Raw genomic sequence first — 19274 nt, 5'->3', positions numbered from 1 at the left:
ATTAAAACACCCAGACAAATAGTGGATTAACTAACTAATACTAAGATATAGTGTTAAGTTTTAGTAGATTATTTCGTTACATTCTATTTTGAAGTGTAACAAAACAATTGGTTTATGAAGAGTTTAACTGAAATGGAAAGTTTTAAATTGCAAATAGCCTCTAAAACATTATAAGCCCACCTGTAGCATCAAAAGCATATGATGCAGAATATTGGCCGAATGCCCAAAATATCTCACAAACTACTTTTGAACTTCTATATTAAGTTACATTTTATCATACACCAGCCCTAAAATCTGATGCAACACTGACATACATATGCCAGGACGTCAGCTGATTTAAAACTGACTGTTTGCAGTGCAGAGGGGGAGGGAGTCTCGGCATATACTACGGGTGATCTCCCAGGGGGAGATACAAAATATACATAGTAAGGGTAGATTCCCTTATGTTCCACTGCTGGGAAAACGCAAAGATCTCATCCACAATAACATAGGTGTTTTAAATCTTTTAGATTTACAAAATTCATAGGCCTTCAGTGTTAAGGCACAGGTTTGACAACTACTACTTTAGTACTAGTCTAGTAGGTACTTTATATTTTTCAACTGTTATATCAGCATGCTAAATATAGTTCCAGGAAAGGTTTTGAAAATATTAGACTTTTAATAATTTTTTTTTAAATGTTTGTACTTTGTCTATATTCTTAATTAACAATTAATACAGTTTACAGTTTCACTTTATAAGCTTTTATGCCATTCAGGCACATAGTAACTTTACTGAAGATATTTGTCAGTCCCATCCCACATATGCCCATAACAGGCCACCCACAATACAAACATCTCATGAGAACCCTTACACCTTAAGGGTAAGGTTTAGGTTACAATATATTAGAAAGAAACTTACCTGATTTCTGATAGCGGCAACTGGGGTAAGTCCAAGTTGGTTCTGTCCTTGTTGTAGGAATTGGTTAGTTCCTGGTGCAAGCATGCCAGCTTGACTCAGGTACATAAGATGTTCCGCACTTTTGCCGATACCATTCATAGCTTGCATCGGATTTCCAGGGTGTTGGTGTATATCATATAATCCTTGTTGACCCAATTGAGGGGCATTTTGCATACCCTGAAGCGGTTGTAGCATCATAGCACTATTTTGGATAGTCAAATTATTGCCAAGAGTATGATTTTGCAAAGGTGCCAGTTGTGTATGGACCATGTTTGTTGTCAAATGAGCAGGATGACTTCCAATCACTGAAGGATTGATAGCCAGTGTTCCGACAGATGAAGCTATAGCTTGATTAATGAATTGTTGTTGGTTTGTTTGAGAATTTTTCAGTTGCACCGGACCTTGTTGGTGCATGTTATTCATATTTATAGGAGTGTTCTTCCATTTATCTTGATTCTGTAAAAGAATAAACAAAGTTTATGTAATGGTCAATAAACCTCATGTTCATACAGCAATTTAGGCTGGTTCAGCCTTATACAAGTTTACAAGTTCAAAACAATGTTAAATCCTTGAAAGGTGTGTGTAGATACTGTGGAAACACGTACATTAATATGACTTCAACTTGTGTTTTATCAATATTATAACCTACAATAGGTAATTATAAGGATATGTAGATGTCATTATGCTTAATCAAACAGTTTAATAACAAAAAGAATGGAATGTTCAATGGAAGTTTAATTTAGAGGTTATATTTACTAAGCTGAATTTAAGGAAGCTATTTTTGTACTAATAACTTAGAATTAAATTTGAAATGAACAAACCTCAGATATACCGTCGTCGCCGACAGCCCAGCGTTGTTTGGGGGCTAGCGATGGCAGTTCAGCTTCTTGAGCCTCCCGCTGGAACACATAGTGCACCGCAGCATCGTCCTGGGTACGGGTTTGAGAGGCGCGCGCGCTCTGCAATCCTGCTTCGCCCGCCTCTTCTTCCGCCCCAGTGCCCGGCCACTTCATTGGGCTACCGTGAGGTTCAAGCATTCAGTTCCACTATCCAGTCCTTTGCAACCGTAAACACAATCTTCTTGTTTATATCTATATAGCACTACAGCGAATACTAATGGAACTAGATGTATAGACGAATCGCATTTACATGATCATTTGCACTACGCACGGCCAACAGATCCCAGCATCGAAGCCATTTAGTGACTATAGTAGTCCTTTTGTCTTTGTAATGACAGTTAGTGGGTTTTATCGAAGCGCGATGACAGCCGCTAAGGGAAACCAAAATATTGCAAGCGCTGCAACGGTCTCCTTGACGGATCGAACACAAAGGCGACAAGAAGAAATCGATGATTTTAGGGGAACGAAATTTACAGGGTTTTTAGAATTTAGATGTTATACACGATTTACAAATGTACTAACTTCAGGGTTTAGAGATTTGTCGGCGTCGAAAACTGAACGGAATAAACACTCAAAATAATACACTATTCACACAATTTCTAAACAAAACGACCACAAATATAATTACTATATGTACACAGAACTATTTACAATGTACAATTTTTACAAAAAACCCGGTTTATGCCATTGGCTACTGTCGATACTTTCTGATTTAGAAAAGACGACAAACATCCTTCACTGCCTGTCCGCCATAATCGGTCGGGCAGATGCGATGCGCGCGCAACGCGCAAAGCTATAATCAGTGTTGCCGATCTGTGGGGAATTCCCCAAACTGCGGGGAAAGCAAAGCTGATTGGGGAATGTGTGGGGAGAGCTTCAATGCGGGGAAAATGCGGGGATTTTAAGTATGAACACAAATACGCGATATTTAACATAAAATTTCTGCTAGTCTTGATTGATTTCCCTGATAGCCTTTTATTCCGTAAGTTGACATCAGAATAATGGTCAAGTTGCCGTTCAACTACTGCCGTATATTGACGTCAAGTTTACAGCAGAATCTGGAGAGTAAAATTTGACGGAAACTTGCGGTGAATTTAACGTTAAGTATTATCTATTATCGCCGCCTAGTGGCAGAAATAAAAATCACATGGAATATATCGCTACCTACCGGCAGAATTTAGCTTTCAAGTAGCTCTACCTAGCGGGAAAAAATACATTTTTTAATTTCTGTAAAAAATAAAAAAAATGATGGTATTTGCTCTTCAACGTAACGAAAAATATAATTAGAAAATATAGATATTAAAAAGAACTTTACAGTGAATGTGACACTAGTGATATCTGACATACGTCAGAAATGCATTCTCACAGAGACCGAACTTTACCTACATTTTTGGTTGTTTTATTTCTGTGGGGAATATGTGGGGAATTATCATTTTTCTTTCCCCAAATGTGGGGAATTTCGACAATGCGTTTGGGGATTTTAGCAAATTACTGTCGGCAACACTGGCTATAATATAAAAATAAACATAAATACATAGACGGAAACGTTCCGTTACAGTGGTTTTCTAACATGTTTATAGCTGGTATTGGTTATTTTATCCAAAAATGACAATTAAAATTTTGTAAAGTCATTTAAAATTAATCGGTAGAAACATTTTAACACTATGAATACAGAAAATGTGTATCAGGTTTAGTTAAAAAAATATTATGAGCAGTATCCGTCTAAATAAAATGCGTAAAACGGAAAATTTAAGTGTCAAAGCCAAAGACCTTGGTCAAAGCACTACTATAGAACGTAAATTTACGTTTTTGGAGATCCTCCCATACACAGTCACTATTAATTTCAAATGCTAATAGGAATTTTAAAAAATTCAATACACTGGATTTTTCTATAGTTTTAGCTTTCTTCAACCTGTGGTTGCCTGGGCTAACTTGCTATCTAATCATAAACGTTGCCTTGTCATTATTTGACTTCATACAAAGTTACTCTGTGCTTCATAATGAAACCTCAAACGGGAGAGACCTATAGCAATAGGGGGTGCTGGTTTGGTGAATTTAAAGTTAAAAGCAGGGATGTTAGATATAGTTTTGGTTACTAAATATTTTCGGATTATTCGTTTCGGTTACGGATATTAGATTTTTAATGAATTATACAAGTAAAATAGGTTAGTGCTTTGACATTATTTAAAATACATCTTATATGAATACTAGTTTTTGCCCGCAGCTTCACTCGCATTAAATTCGGGGTAGGTAACATGTTTCCCCTTTCCTAATGTACCTACCAATTTTTAGCTTCCTACCTACCTTGAAAACTACGAAAAGTTCCATATAAAATTTCACCCCTCTTTGAAGGGGTTGGGGGCAATTTAAAACAAAAGATGCATGGTTTTTTTTGTTAGCCACAAATAGTCTACATACTAATGCAGAATGTTTCCATACAAACTTCCATCCCCCATTTTAGGGACGTGGGGGGTTAGAAAGAGACAAAAAGCAGCCATGTCACTCTTCCACTTCCATCCCTTCAATTTGTATTGGATTTTTTTATTTAAAAATAATCAAAAATATAAGAATTTACTTAAATTACCCAGGTTGTGATGTTACATGACAGAAACATAACTGGTGAAATATATCAAGAAATTAAAAAAATCACAGAAATATTTCAGCCACTGAATTAAAGGAAAGTGTTTATTAATATGATAATAAGTTATCAGGTATACCTATTAGCAGACAAGCATGGCTTTCTGTGTGGCTAAAATGATAAGAAACCAGTGGAAAAGTCACAAATCTTTATTTCACTTACAAAGTACAATTAACTTATATAGGCTTAATCTTAAAGTGCAGACCGATGAGGGAGAAAACTAAACACTTGAGATCCTGGACGAGGTAGTAGAAACAGCGCAGGCCTTCCGGGTCTCGTGACTGGTTGACATCTACAAGGGAGCCAGTTTTGGAGGTAGTGAAGGAAATATGTTCTTCTCCTATCACTATCTCTAACTCCTGCAACAACACATATATTATAAAAAAGAATTACTTTGGTTGGTTTTACTTTACTTAAATAAATTTTAATGATGTGGGTGCAACATTAGACTTCAATCAGATTTGGTTCTTTATTTAAAATTTTATTAATGATAAATTATGATAATCTATCAATATACCTAGTTGAAAGCCTGTTATTAGGTCCAATTCATACTGTTGACTATTATGTCTGAAATCCCGGTCTTGTTAGGTTAAGGAAATTTATTGCCAGTTATGCCAGCCACTAACCAAGAATTGCTCATATCATATCATAATTATGGAGTATGTACCTAGTTACAATTTGTAAGTTCCTGAGAACTACATCTGCGTTTGTAAAATAGATACAAAAAAAATTCTGAAACCCATGATAGAACTAACCTGTCTTCCGACTCGATCCGGCTGCGGCCATAAACGGTCATCCTCATGCATGATTTCAGAGTCCATGATAATCCTTTTCAGCTCTTCCATAACACAGGGATGCACATATGCTTCTTTTCGGATCATTGTATCATTTTTATAGTTTGAATTGTTGGCGTACCGCAACTTCCCATCAGGACGAAACTCGAACTCAAGGAATTCATGTCCAAATTTTCCTTTGTGTCCGACGTAGTACCGTATATAGAAATCTGTCGACATTTTCGTCACAAAAATCTTAATTACATTGAAAAACTAAATAATGCGGCGGCAATGCAATGGACATGAACAAACGCCAAGTCGGTGAAGTCGGTCGCTCTCGCTCACTCACTCGACTTCTCGACTTTCATTTCTTCATAGACAATAAAAAATATCGTTCAAAGAATGAGGATTATCGTTCATTCTGACAAATAAAAATTGGTGCTTTGTAAAAGGGTATAAGGGTATACGGACACGAGCAACATTTGTCTCCGCGACTATTTTGTCTCTAACATCAAGTCCATGGCTTAATATGGAAGTGCGAACACGTAGTGACGCGACTCCCGGGAGATTTTTGTCCGCGGGTGCTCCTTCCCTATTGGTTTTAATGCTAGTGTGCGGACGGGCGACAAATAAGTCACGAACGAAGGTCGTAAGACTCTGCACAATTCATCGAAATTTTCAACACTCATTCTGAAGTAAGTATTTAACGAAAAAAATATTTTTGGGAGTGCTCTCAATTTCATAAACATAGTCTTAAATTTTCCAAGAGTCAGCCGATCGCTTCATTGTGAATGCACCCTATAGTTTTTTTCGACGTTTTCTTTAGTTTTTATACGAGTGCATTGACCACAGCCGTCTTTTCAAAATCCATGTTAATATGGAAAATAGTCGTATTGCTGTCGCTCTCGTGCGCGCATCACAGCGAGGAGGCGATTAATTTGTCTCTTTCGACAAATTATTCGCCTTGCGATATTGTTGCTCGTGCGCGCATACCCTAAATGTGATGTTGTTTGTCTATGGTGTAGTGAGTGATGTTCGTGTTTTTGTTAGGTAGGTATACAAATACCGGTTTCATTCTTAGTGCTGCTACATAACAACCGGTCTTTGTAACAACCATGACTTAGGCCCATAAAAGCCCGCGGAGGTCCGTGTTGCTTTATACATAAAAAAGTATATTACGCAATAGCTTTATTTGTACGAATTTAGTACGAATATATACAATATATAGTATAGCATAAAGTACTGTCATCGATAATATCTAAAGAGGAAGTATATCCAGCAACTAGTTATTATTTTTAATATTTAAATTTAGAATTTCTGTCACCGATTGTCTTTTTATTTCAAAAGTTCATTTGTTTTCTTGTCTGAAGCACGTTGTGTGTTGGTAAAGTAATTTTGTGGAGTTTCTATTTAAATATAAGTGAAAATTCTGTGATTTTATGAGCTCAATTATGTTTTACGTTGTTATAAGCAAAATTGAAGCATAAGTAAAGTTTTCTATTTGAAAAGGGCGCCTTTCCTGCGCGGACCTTTGCCACTTGATTCATAAGAATAAATTAATGTCTTCGAGAGATTATTATTTGGTAACAATATACTATAAGAACTTTCGAAGAAAATATAGTTTATTCCGATTGTGTAATATAATATCGGAGTGTACTAAAAAACCGGTTTGAAAGCGATTGGTGAGTCGCGCATAGACTACAATCCAAAGACTACAGAGGTGTAGAAGTATAGTAGTTCCGTACGTCAAACAAATCTTTTCTCTTTCGACCCAACCAAGATGGGTGAGTATTAGCTGTTTAATTTATTAAAATCGAAGAATATCTTTGTGGAGATATACTTTTATATTTAATCGAAGTGTACAGTATTTAGTGTTTCTAATGGAGATATTGTTTTCATACATATTTTGTTTATATTCAGTGTAAAATGTGATATTATTGTGTTGTGATAACTGAATGGGTTTCCTGTGAAGTGTTCTTGTGCTCATGATAGCAAACGTTGTGCAGGTATCAGTCGCGACCACTGGCATAAGAGGCGGGCTACCGGCGGCAAACGCGCGCCGATCCGCAAGAAGAGGAAATATGAGTTGGGTCGCCCGGCTGCCAACACTAAGGTATGAAACATAACCTATTTTGATATTTTCTAACCTAAAATAGACTCTACTTTCGTCTCAAATGCAGGGGAATACTAAGATCAAACGAAGATCCTTATGATCCTCACCTAACCTCTTTAATAAACAAACATGTGACGAATTACAATCGCAATATTAATTAATTTTAGAGTTGCTGTAGCTCAGTTTGGGTGATACTTGGAAAGCAATGGCTATTGCTTATGCCAATTGGTACTTAATTTGAATTGTTTGTAATTGCAGCTTGGCTCACAACGCATTCACTTGGTGCGTTCCCGAGGTGGCAACACCAAGTACCGCGCCCTGCGCCTGGACACTGGAAATTTCTCTTGGGGCTCAGAATGTAAGTTTACTATACACATGTCATGTCTACCTACAATCTTTAGTTTTAATTATCTTTAGTATAAATGACTAAATATGTTATTCTTATTCCTTTCAGGTGCCACCCGCAAGACCCGTATCATTGATGTGGTATACAATGCTTCCAACAATGAGTTGGTGCGTACCAAGACCCTGGTGAAAAATGCCATTGTTGTGGTTGATGCCACCCCATTCAGACAGTGGTATGAGTCTCATTACCTGCTACCTCTTGGAAGAAAGAAGGGAGCTAAACTGGTAAGGCATTTCATCCAGTCTATATTATATTTAGTCATGTATAATAATTTTAGTTCACTTATGTTAGCCCTTTTTATACTGAGTAGTGTAGTGCTGAATGTCCCCTGATTCATTATTCTTTAAGTTTTTAATTTATATGGTTTCTTTAACTTTTCTAAATTAGTATCTGTTATTGTCAAACATTTTAATTTATTATATTTTTATTTTAAATAAAAAATTTATTATCAAAACAATGATGATACTTTTTGCATGTCATATGATGTATGTATACATGCAATGATTAAAACTTTACTATCAGGGGGTCTGAGAATTACCATTTTTTTGTGGTCTAAAACATAGTTGTCAGCAATGTAAATATGATTGTTTTATTTACATAGACTGAGGCTGAGGAAGCTATCATCAACAAGAAGCGCAGCAAGAAGACCGCCAAGAAGTATCTGACGAGGCAGCGCCTCTCCAAGGTCGAGGCTGGTCTGGAGGAGCAATTCCACACTGGACGTTTGTTAGGTGAGGACTGGTTTGCCTTAAAATACATAATTTTACGAAAATAGGTTTTATTTAGTTTTTTCTTTTTTTTATATTTAGTTTTGATGATGAAATCATGAAGTTTTGAGGCTGCAATGTGGATTGGGACCGTTTTGGGAACAATCTAGTGGCTGTATGATTCCTACTTGTCATAGTTACTCTGACTTTGTTCAAATATCTCCAATAAGCGAAGTTTCTTTGGATATTTTCTAATGAGGTGTTTGTGTTTACAGCGTGCGTGGCAAGTCGACCTGGCCAATGTGGCCGCGCCGACGGTTACGTGCTCGAAGGTAAAGAACTAGAGTTCTACCTAAGGAAGATCAAATCCAAGAGGGCTAAGTGAGAAGTGTAATTGTATAAATAAAAACTAAAAACTCAGTCACCTCTTTTATTTAATATTTACTTCATAAACACCAAAACCAATATGGCAAAAACCCATTCAAATACATTTCTTACCATGTGGTAAATAGAGATGGTGGTTTGTGCTCCCAACACACACCATTCAGGTCAATGTGGTATTTATCCCTTATTCATGTTCATGCTTGCGATATAAATTATGATTACCTGCCATTTACCAAAAAAGGAAGCCACAAAATGGTTGAGGCTATAGGTTAGGTTACACAGTGCGAGCAGCTGATGTGACAATAGACGGCTACTGTGCCTGTGTACTCGTATGACAGTAGCTCGACTCGCTTCGCACGGTCACACTATTCAAACTGCTGGCATCGCAGAAGACTGCTACTATACCAGTGTACTGATATAATTCGATTGTATACAGGGTGGCCCAGAAGTTCAGGTTCAAAATGAAAAATTAGAGGGGCTCAATAGCTACTAGAAACACCCCCATGTATGTTCAGCAATTATTTACGGTTTAGGAGATATGACCCATTTTGTACCTTTTTCTAGATTTTCTACCTTACTTCAGAAATAATCATTTTGTCGCTATCCCTTTCTTAATAATTATTTTACTTCACAACTATGCCTCTAAGGCTGTGTACCGCTCAATCAAAGATAAATCAAAGTCAAATCAAGTATAAAAAAAAGTTATCGGAAGTCAAAGTGAGAATTCGACCAAAATTGTTACAGTTGTTAAAACTTCGCCGAAGAATAATAAACACATGAGATTGTCATGGACCCTGAAAGTATTTCTAAAAACTGCTCCATTTAATAGGCTTTTAGAAACATCCAAAAAAAGTACCCTTAATAAGGGCATAAAACTAAGTAATTAGCCCTCAAAGATTGCAAGACAGACAGATTTGAAGGAAATTTGACATTCTCATACAATGTAGCTGCTTCTTTCTAACGTTGTTATTTGTTAAACCATAAATAATTGCTGAACATACATGGGGGTGTTTCTGGTAGCTAATGAGCCCCTCTACCTAATTTTTCATTTTGAACCTGAACTTCTGGGCCACCCTGTATATCATGTCGCCCAAACAAGAAACACTACCCGGCATGGGCCCGAGCGTGCGAGCTACTGTCATTTCGCTAAATCGTGCGAGTTAATCGAGCGGCGTGCGAGTAGCGAGTAAAACAAAAAATGTTGAAGTAACTCAAACGCGAGCAACTGTCCCACTCGCACATGAGAGTAACTAGTTTGATGCGATCACACGTGCTTAGTAGCTGCACCTCAATAACTGACTCGGTCAGCTCGCATGTTAGCTCGCACTGTGTAACCTTGGTGTAACCTAAGCTTACTATTCCATCACCTGTAGAATATCATCTGTGTTAGAAAGGACATTTTATTTAATCCCAATTTGCATGTCTTGGGCACGGGCATAAGCAGGTGAACCTTTAGTTGAACACATTCTTTACATTTCTTTATTCCCAGAGATCAGGGGGATTTTTTAAAAAGGCCACATCAATTCATCTCAAAAAGCAATATTTCTATTTGACATTTGTGTGCATTGCGCCCTTACTTTTGTATGCGCAAATGACTAATAGCAATATTGCTCTCTCTTAGATGAATTGCTTCAATGTGGCGTTTATAACCCCTTCTTGCCCATAGTCCACCCACTCCACAGATAATAAACAGGAACTGGATCTTTCTCTTTGCACAAAAAAGGTCCCACCCAGGCAATTTAATTCTGGCCAGGGGTCAAGTCCCTTGTTCCCTAGATATGGATACCACTCTTCTTACGAATGGCCGAGCTGAGATAAAAAAAATAATAATAATAAAATAAGTTTATTTCTCACTCACAATTACAGTAAAAACTTAACTTAGTACTACTCACAGTGTACATGTTTCTATTGTGAGAGAGACTGGTGTCCATACTAGACGGAATGCCTGTGTTACGGATCACCAGGCTCTCTTCCTCCCTATAGATGAATCAATGCTTTTGCTTTACTCCCAATAAGAGACTAAAATGTGGTCATTGTTCACCCTATTGAAATATTTTTGTACGTAGTCCACATTGGGATTAACGCACATCAAGATATTTTGAAATACAATAATGAAGGGCTTCAATACCAAAGTGATTTTTGTTTTTGACGGTTTGTCGCTGTGCCTATCCTGACGGAGCACTTCGAAATCCCCAAATCGCATCAAGTATTTTGCAGGTAGGTACAAACACAACTCTGGTAGATCTTCCGTCGAATACTTAAGTAGATTTTTGTGCTGTTCGTTCGAAAGAGAATAAATAATGTTTATTTTGTTATCTAGGGCCCAGTCCCGTTTAATCAGCGAATCAAGAAACACGAGGAGGAAGTTTCGTAAATAAAAGAAACGTAAAATTTGTATAGAACAATGACTATAATATCCTGGAGTTGAGCGGGTCCACCATCTTGCCAGCCATCAGAGACACGTGGATCGTGGAATCCATCACGAAGTACAGGAACGGATACGTCGCCGAAAACGCCACGGGGTGCCGGTTGGTTATGTACTCTAGAAGGAAATTATCAGGTACAGTTTACAAAAAACTACAGATCTATACCCTACCACGCTTTGTCAGCTTTTTCTCAGGATATGGCATGGTGTGGTCGTAGATAACTTATTCCTTATACTATGATGTAACTGCAGTTACTCGATGACTTTTTCTGCTCTGTCTACGCTTTTTACGGATAATGATAACTATTACATATCGTCGTTATTTACAGGATTATTTTCACACTGAGCCATGAAATAATATAGGTAAGTAGCTAGGAGCAACTTTGCATGGCAATTTCCTTATCTTCCGTGTGAATTCAAAATGTTTAACAGAGATATTCTTCATTACAGGAGAAGCCATTGATTTACGATGGGAGAAACTTACGTAACTTTTGTACAATCTCTGTTAAATTGGAGGAATAATTGGTAAGCAGTTTCGATCCGTAAAATTGCGGTTCATTTAAAATTCAAATGGTTTTCGGTTCATTTCGAAACAATATTAAGTATTACCAGGAGGCTATTGACCGGCGTGTCGAAATTGTGGTAGATCAATTGATCACAAACAAATGAAACTGAAAGTTAATTGTTTGACAACGATCTCCATTACGTTTACATCACGAACGTCCTTGCTATGCAAATAGGAACACCGCTTATCGAGATAATCACTGAAACAAAATAAACCAATAACAAAAGTTCCGTGGACAGGAAACAATCATGAAGTAATTTTTCCAGTTATGTTCATTTATGTAATTGAAAAGAAGTATCCGCTAGTGATCATTTTCATCCCGCGATTAGGCATTCAGGTCGCAGTAATGTTGATGCAGCGATTTCCCTAATTGCCGATGGCTAGCATACCTAGTCGCGGGCTGCGGCGCCGCGGCGGGGCGCGGGGCACGCGGCGCATCAATGGAGGCAAACGCGCGTGTCGCCGTGTTGCGCCACCGGCCCGAGACAATGGCTGCGGCGCGCCGCTCTCGCCACTTCGCACCTCGCCTCCGCACTCTTTTGGCAACAATTATTTCATTCCCTGCACCGGAAAACGAGGGCACGGGAACCTCGGCTGTGTAATTCGCGCCTAATTACCATTCTAGATTGTGAAGCGACAGCTTTTATCTCGCGGGTGATGTCGCCGCATCTCAAGTTGGGAAACATGTATGTAGGTATTTTGCTATAATGCGTCCTTCACGGTGGTCAATTGGATTAATTGTGGTAAATCAATTTTGTAAATTTTCGGAGCGCATCAATGTCACACAAGGATTTTCCGGCGGTATGCGGTGGCGCGTGACGCGAGTTGCGACCCCGGTCTTGCCGGCGGACCCCCGCACCCGCCCCTCCACCGGCTGCCGGCGGGCGCTTGCACGCACCTGTGAACCTCACGACCAATTAACTGGATCACACCGGAACCGTAGGGCTCAAGCCTCGACGCTTCATTTAAAGGCTACTAAACGAACAATGACTACGATGCGATAGAGTGGCATATCTTGAAGTTCTGTTACGGTCTACTTATTTGATTCTAGGTAGGTCGTACTTTGTTTTCCAAGTTTTGCTAAATAAATTCAATAATCAGAGGAGATGAGAGAGTTGCCGTAACCTTGTGTTATATGGAGGTGATAAACTTACTGCCGCTATTGGCGTCGGTGGCGCGGTACTTCCGGATAGCTACAGAGACAGCCTGCTCGATGCTCCGCACATAGACTCCACCCTGGTGCGTCATGGGCGTGAAGTCGCGCTGCCGCGGCTCGAACACATCACGGATGCCGAGCTGTTGACAATTTATACTAAAGCGTAGAAAAAACAATACTACTTTCTACGATTAAAGCTTAACTTAAACTTATGCCCGTGGTCTCCAATGGGGCGGGCAGAGACACAAATAATCCGAAGGTAGCAGTCACTTTTGATGCAACATTTATCGTAATAAATCACGCCATATCAGTAGGACTGTTCTATTAGTACCTACATTTAAACAGCCTATATTCGTCCCATTGCTGGGCTGTGTCCACCTCTCAATCAACTGGAGGGGGTATGGATGGAGCATACGGTACTCTACCACTCTACTGCTCCACTGCGGGTTGGTTGAGATGTTTGGGCTGGTAGCCCGGGGCCAACGGGCAATTGTATTTATTATACTTACATAGTTTTCTGTAAGTAGGTACTCCTACTATGTATCGCAAGGTTTGTGGTCTCATACCTAGTTCACAGTCCATACACGCATAATGAAAGATCGCTTATTAGCCCCATCTATTTGCATAGTATTTTGTTATGTTAATTATTTGGTAACATGCGTGATAATGTTATGCGTGTCCTGGTTTCGAGCCTGTGAACTTACTGCACTATTTATTGTAGCATTAAAAACAACATATAAAAGTTCCTCTTAACAGATTGAAAGGCACACGGACCTCCGACGCAGGCAGATTATGCGAATTTTAATGTCATAACTTACCTAGTTATAACAAAGTACACAAAATTGCACTTGCGTAGTTTCAGAGTGCAAAAAGTATGCAATCATCATTAGGCATTGTATTGTCAGAATTTGTCGCGGCACAGACAAAATATGGGTTGATGAGTTATTGTAATGCTGTGATGCTAATTGCACACTTCCATATTGTCACCTTCAGCTAATCCGTAGGCCAACTGTGGTTTTGGTAGGCAATGACTCGTTAAGTAATGCTTAATGATGGATTATTTAGCTCTACTAAACAACACGTTACCACCATTGCAGACGATTCTAATATAAAAGTGTAAAACATATAAATCAGCATCCAAAGTTTTCTAAATTCAACTGCAAACGTATAAAGAAATATTGCGTACCTTCTTTAAAAAAAGATAAAACTTAAAAAGCCTAAAGTGTTTAAGGAGTACGGGCCTCCCCTTAATTAACCGGAGGGGGTCCCTTAATATTAAAGTGTAAGTAGGTACGTAGTATTATTGCTTATTCTGTGACGCTGCTCCAGTATTCAAAATTCCAGTTTTAGTTATTAAGAGTTTCACGCGAGCTCCTACTTAGGTACAAAGAATATTTATTACCTTTTGCAAATCAGTAGTGAGAGTGACGTGTCCTTTGACCGTGAAACTAGGCACGATGGCTCGGACTCGGCGTGGGCGCAGCGCGGAGCAGATGTCCGAGAGATCCGACTCCCGCGCCATCCTAGCGAGGAGGCGGCCTAGCTCTGGGGCTCCGCCTCGGGTGGGCAGCACTACTAGGAGGTAGTAACGCTCGCTGTCCAGAGGCAGGCGGAGGGCAGAAGCCTCCAAATGGGGAAGGTAGGCATGCTCGAGGATCGTGTCGTAATGCATGTAGGTTACCTGTTTTGGAAAATGTCTTGTTGGTTATTGTAAATAATTACTACTATTACGAGTATCATTAGATGATAAAAGAAGCAATAATTCTAACTAATGCGTATTGTATCTTTGTATATAAAGTATTGAGTAAAAAGAATATACTTAATAGAAAAAGTAAAATCGAACCTGTACATTACGCAGTCCATTTGCTAAAAACATCGTGTTGCCATCGTAATCAGGATTTGCTTGGTCTGGAGGTATGGGTATATCAAACGACCTATGAAATAGATAGTCGTCAACATAAGGCGGATTCGTGAATATAAAGTCTACGATTGATTTTTTTCGCCGTTGAAGCGTTTCTAGCGTTGATTCATTAATTAAAGTAGTCTCAGCATCTCCTGATGTAGTCGTAGTGGTCATTTCAGTTTGTGTTTCAGCCATTGTGGATGCAGCATTTTCAGTTACTGCTTCAGTCATTTCAGGTGCAGGTGTTTCAGTTGTTTGAGTTGTTTCCCCAACTGTTGTCGATGTGACTGTAGTAACTTCAGCAGTTGTGCTTCCGGTGGCGGGCATATCTGACGTTGCTCCATCCACTTCATTGTTTGCTGTAGGCTCATCACTTAACGCTACTGTAGACGACATTTGAGGTGGAATTGACTCGGTTTCCGTCTGAGCAGCAGTCGTCGAAGTCGCGGTAGTTTCTTCAGCCGTCGGTGCTTCTGTAGTTGTGGTTGGAGCGGACGTCGATGTTGCTGCTGGTGTTGTAGTTTCTACCATTTCTGTTGTTTGTGGCATTGTTGCTGTGGTAGGTTGTGCTGCTTCTGTATTCGGCATCATAGCAGTAGTAGTTTCGGAGTTGGGAGCTGAAGACGGACTAGCAGTGGTAGGTGTCGGCCCTCGGATATCAACGTCGCTTAAAGTTTCCGCATTTGGGTTCGTAGATGGATCTTCTCTTGCTTGTGTTGAAGCAATTTCTGGTGTTGTAGTAGCCTCTGAGGTCATCGCGGGCGGCATAGTAGTTGTAGTCTCATTAGTGCCGTTAGTGGGTGCCAGTGTTGGCAGCTGATCGTTATTATCCAAATCGAAGCCATAGAAACGCAGCACTTTCTTGTAACCTTCGTTGAAGGTCACATTTTCATTATTCAATGCTAAACCGGCGAGGAAGCCTTCTTCTGGCACGAAGTATGTCTGAGGGAGATTAGATAAAATTCAATATTATTGCTCGACGCGCTGCGATGACGCAGATTATTAAACATATAGGTACTTTATAAACAATCCGGAAGTAATTAGCCCTTTAACACCACTCAAAGAATGCGGCATGGGCAGAGGCATAATTCACTAACGTAAAAAATAGGTACTAACAGTAATTTTGATGTCTTACGATTTTACGATCTAATGATTTCTGTGATGTTCATTCTGAATATTAAGTGTTTCTTTAATTCTAAGATTTATTTTTGGTACTTACGTACTTCATATTTTTAATTCTTTCTTATCCGACCCAAAGGGAAGTTATGTGAGCAATGCTACGGTAAAGTTACAAATCGAACTACAAACTACACCGTGCTTCCTATTCTATTATGTTTGGGTCTATGAACCAATGTAATAGTTTAGCTATAAACCAAACAACATGACAATTGAATGACTACTTAGTACCTACAGCTCTATAAGAAAATGGTTTACTGTTTTGTATTAATACTTAATAATTATGTTTGATTCTCAACAGGTCACCTTTGGGTCCAAAGACCTTGAGTGTTAACCGAGCGACTCTTTCCATAAGTGTCTTTTTCGACGAGGCAGATTACTTTGCAACCCTTCAGGCAAAGTCAGGTGAAATAAGTTTACGTGCAAACCTTCTTCTTAGTCCGTATCGTCCCTTAAGTGGGACCTACCCTCGGGTAAGACTTTGGAAATTCAGGAAATTTATTAAAAACAACGTAAGAAAATAAATTTAAAATACTTAAAATGTATCTATTTTATCCCGATGATGCGTGTAGGTACTAAGTGATACTAGAAAACATTGTAGGTAGGGGAAGGCCGGGCATAGTGGATACCTTAAGGTATTTAAGGTTATAGCAGAAAAGGTTTACAATACAAAAACAAAATAATTATCACAAATCAATCTTTATTTATTGCTCTTACAAATACGAACTTCAGTAACCAAGAATATTTAAACAATAATCAACTGCAGTTCAAATAAAAAAAAGTACGATTGTATTCGCTTTGCCCGGTACCCCGGGTAAAGCGGATACAGTACTTGGGCAAAGTGAATACCCATAATCAGACTCTGAAAATATAGAAATAACTTTGATTAACTGAAACAAATAACTTTTATTGACCATAAAATTATAAAATTAAGATTGGCAATTGTCACAGGTATACCCTTATGTGCCATCAAAAACAGAACAATTTTCGTGACACCATTGTTGACAAATGTCACATCGAATCAAATTTTCAATTAGTTTACCGTCTTCTTTTATATATATTTTCTTAATCTTCGGTGAAAACAGTTTTTTTTTTTATATTTATTCATCAACTGAAACTAGTAAAAGACCTTTTTAGATAATAAGTCATCAGTGGATATGGTATCCACTTTGCCCTACTCACTTTGCCCCACTAGGTAAATTTTGAGGTTAACACATTTCATGCAAAAACGAATAATTCTGACTTTCTGTTAATTATACCATAAAAACCTACTTTGGTATGCTACTGAATTAAGACATTCCTAAGAATCAAGAACTAGTAATATAGGAGAATTAATCAATGTACTTACCGCGTAAAATCAATCTTTTATTTACGAAAACACAAATCTCCACTCCGCGGATGGGACACGACGCGGCCTCTCGCTTCTATGTTTGCCGCGTATTAATCCAAGATGGCCCGACGTAACAGTAGTGGTGTGTTGAATTAACATCTAATATTTTAGGAGTAGTGGAGAGTATTCGCTTTGCCCGGGGTATTCACTTTGCCCAGCCTTCCCCTATAGAGAATTTTGACTGACACATATTTGAAAAACACATTCATTAAATCCATAATTCTAGGTCATAACACATGTTCCGTGGTTTGCTTAACAATTCACAAAATGTGACTCACTTTCAACGTCCGATGGATATCTCTGAAACCTATCCGCATCACATTCCTATTCCAAGGTAACTGCATCGCCCGCTGGAGCTGGTAGGAAGATTCTCCATCAATTCCCTCGTAGAGGGCCACTAGTATTCCCATTAAACCATAGGGGGAGAACGCGATGTTGTTATCGTTCAAAAAGTTGTGTTCCGCAAGCACTTTTAAGCCAAACCCGTTGGTAACATCCACCATGTGAGCAAGGGGTGTTCGGCCTGTATCCCATAATTTGATTTCTATAGGCACTCCGTACTCGTTGGTCGCGACTGTTTGGATCGCCAAGTAGAGGCAGAACAGGCGCGGGAGTGCGCCGTAGCCGGCGCCGGCGCGCACGCGACCGCCCACGCGCATCATGTCCGCGAATCTGACACCGCTCCGCTGACCACTGGCCCACGTTTGGGCTAATCTTTCTTTGTATCTAATTAGCATCGAGACCCCGCGCTTTCGGTGAATGCCCTCAGTAAGAATATGCAAAGTTCGTGTAGGTATTCCACGCCGGTAATAAATAACGATCGTCCGTCTTTATTTTAAAGTCTCGACCGTTGTTCCTCGACACGGTCTATAATTTTGATGCGCGAAAATAATAGGGTGTGTAATTAAACTGTACCGGAAACATGTTCGTTATTAATTTTATTAATTTTTAATTCATAGGATCTTCTAGAAAAGCAATACCTATACCTACTTAAAATGGTGCAATACTTATGCATCAGGAGATACGAAAAGGAAAACTTATCTTTTTAGGTACTTACCTACGTTGTTGTTCCAAAATGTGTTATGCATGCATGAATTAGAAGTCCATTAAGGGACCGTATGCCCTTAGCGTGGGTACTAAAAGTTTCACACATGACATAATTTGTAAAAGAAATAAAATGAATAGGTTCTATAGGTTCAATTCTACTATACGTACCTACAGTTCATCATTTAATTAGTAGATAGGCCTGCCCACCCTGCATTAAGAGCCGCGCGCGGCGCGGTTGTCATGCGGACCCGGCTGACTTTGTTGATCGGGATGTTATGCAAGAGATCATATAGTTATTGAAAGGTGTATAGAAACGCTAATTATATAAACACAGATTTAAAATTTAGTAGTAACTATACGTTATCCTTTGTCTCCAATTACTCTAAATTACCTACTCGGATCACAATTTTCTTTTACTTATTGTAGTTTTGACGCAGATGGCATTAACCACTTGGCCGGACAAATGGGGAGCGCTGAAGGCTCTCATCCGGTACAACCAAGGTCTTTGGGTACAACATTTAAGACAACAGGCCTGGGGTGCCCAGCTGGGCGCGAACCTCGGCTCAGGGCGTCAAAAATATTTGACAGAATTAATCGACCCTTCCGGGTCGATAGCAATAAGCGCTGATTGAGGGAAATCGTCCACCACGCCGGCCGGGTCGTATCGGGGCCCTAACTCGGATTACAACTACAACAGTATTAAAGGAGCAAAGTAGAATAGGTACTAAAGTAATATAACGTAATCAAATGTAAAT

The 19274-nt window shown here is 39.1% G+C and overlaps 4 protein-coding genes across 4 annotated transcripts in view; 1 reads left to right on the top strand and 3 right to left on the bottom strand.

Moving 5' to 3' along the window:
• The window catches only part of LOC126382176 (maternal protein pumilio), a 74048-nt gene extending 71432 nt beyond the window's left edge, over positions 1-2616 (bottom strand). The window contains exons 1-2 of the mRNA XM_050031963.1: positions 1759-2616; positions 899-1393 (exon numbers count right to left, since the gene is read on the bottom strand). Of these exons, the coding sequence (XP_049887920.1) occupies positions 899-1393; positions 1759-1974 (711 nt within the window). The 5' untranslated portion in view covers positions 1975-2616. The remainder of the gene's footprint in view (positions 1-898; positions 1394-1758) is intronic.
• A 1989-nt stretch (positions 2617-4605) lies between these two features.
• On the bottom strand, positions 4606-5607 carry LOC126382003 (protein mago nashi). Its single transcript, XM_050031683.1, has 2 exons — positions 5230-5607; positions 4606-4833 (listed from the first exon to the last, which is right to left on the bottom strand). The coding sequence occupies exons 1-2, from the start codon at positions 5485-5487 to the stop codon at positions 4651-4653; spliced, it is 441 nt and encodes a 146-aa protein (XP_049887640.1). The 5' UTR covers positions 5488-5607; the 3' UTR covers positions 4606-4650.
• A 1383-nt stretch (positions 5608-6990) lies between these two features.
• Positions 6991-8893, top strand: LOC126382273 (40S ribosomal protein S8). Its single transcript, XM_050032086.1, has 6 exons — positions 6991-7031; positions 7254-7360; positions 7619-7718; positions 7815-7990; positions 8368-8497; positions 8749-8893. The coding sequence occupies exons 1-6, from the start codon at positions 7028-7030 to the stop codon at positions 8856-8858; spliced, it is 627 nt and encodes a 208-aa protein (XP_049888043.1). The 5' UTR covers positions 6991-7027; the 3' UTR covers positions 8859-8893.
• A 2309-nt stretch (positions 8894-11202) lies between these two features.
• LOC126382301 (serpin H1) lies at positions 11203-18134 on the bottom strand. Its single transcript, XM_050032120.1, has 5 exons — positions 17751-18134; positions 14847-15848; positions 14406-14684; positions 13002-13143; positions 11203-11399 (listed from the first exon to the last, which is right to left on the bottom strand). The coding sequence occupies exons 1-5, from the start codon at positions 18132-18134 to the stop codon at positions 11266-11268; spliced, it is 1941 nt and encodes a 646-aa protein (XP_049888077.1). The 3' UTR covers positions 11203-11265.
• Between the last annotated feature and the right edge of the window lie 1140 nt (positions 18135-19274).

This window comes from Pectinophora gossypiella, chromosome 3 (assembly GCF_024362695.1).
Source record: "Pectinophora gossypiella chromosome 3, ilPecGoss1.1, whole genome shotgun sequence".
NCBI classification, from domain to species: domain Eukaryota; kingdom Metazoa; phylum Arthropoda; class Insecta; order Lepidoptera; family Gelechiidae; genus Pectinophora; species Pectinophora gossypiella.
Note: the sequence above shows the minus strand (reverse complement) of the source record. Positions and strands in the feature narration are given on the sequence as shown.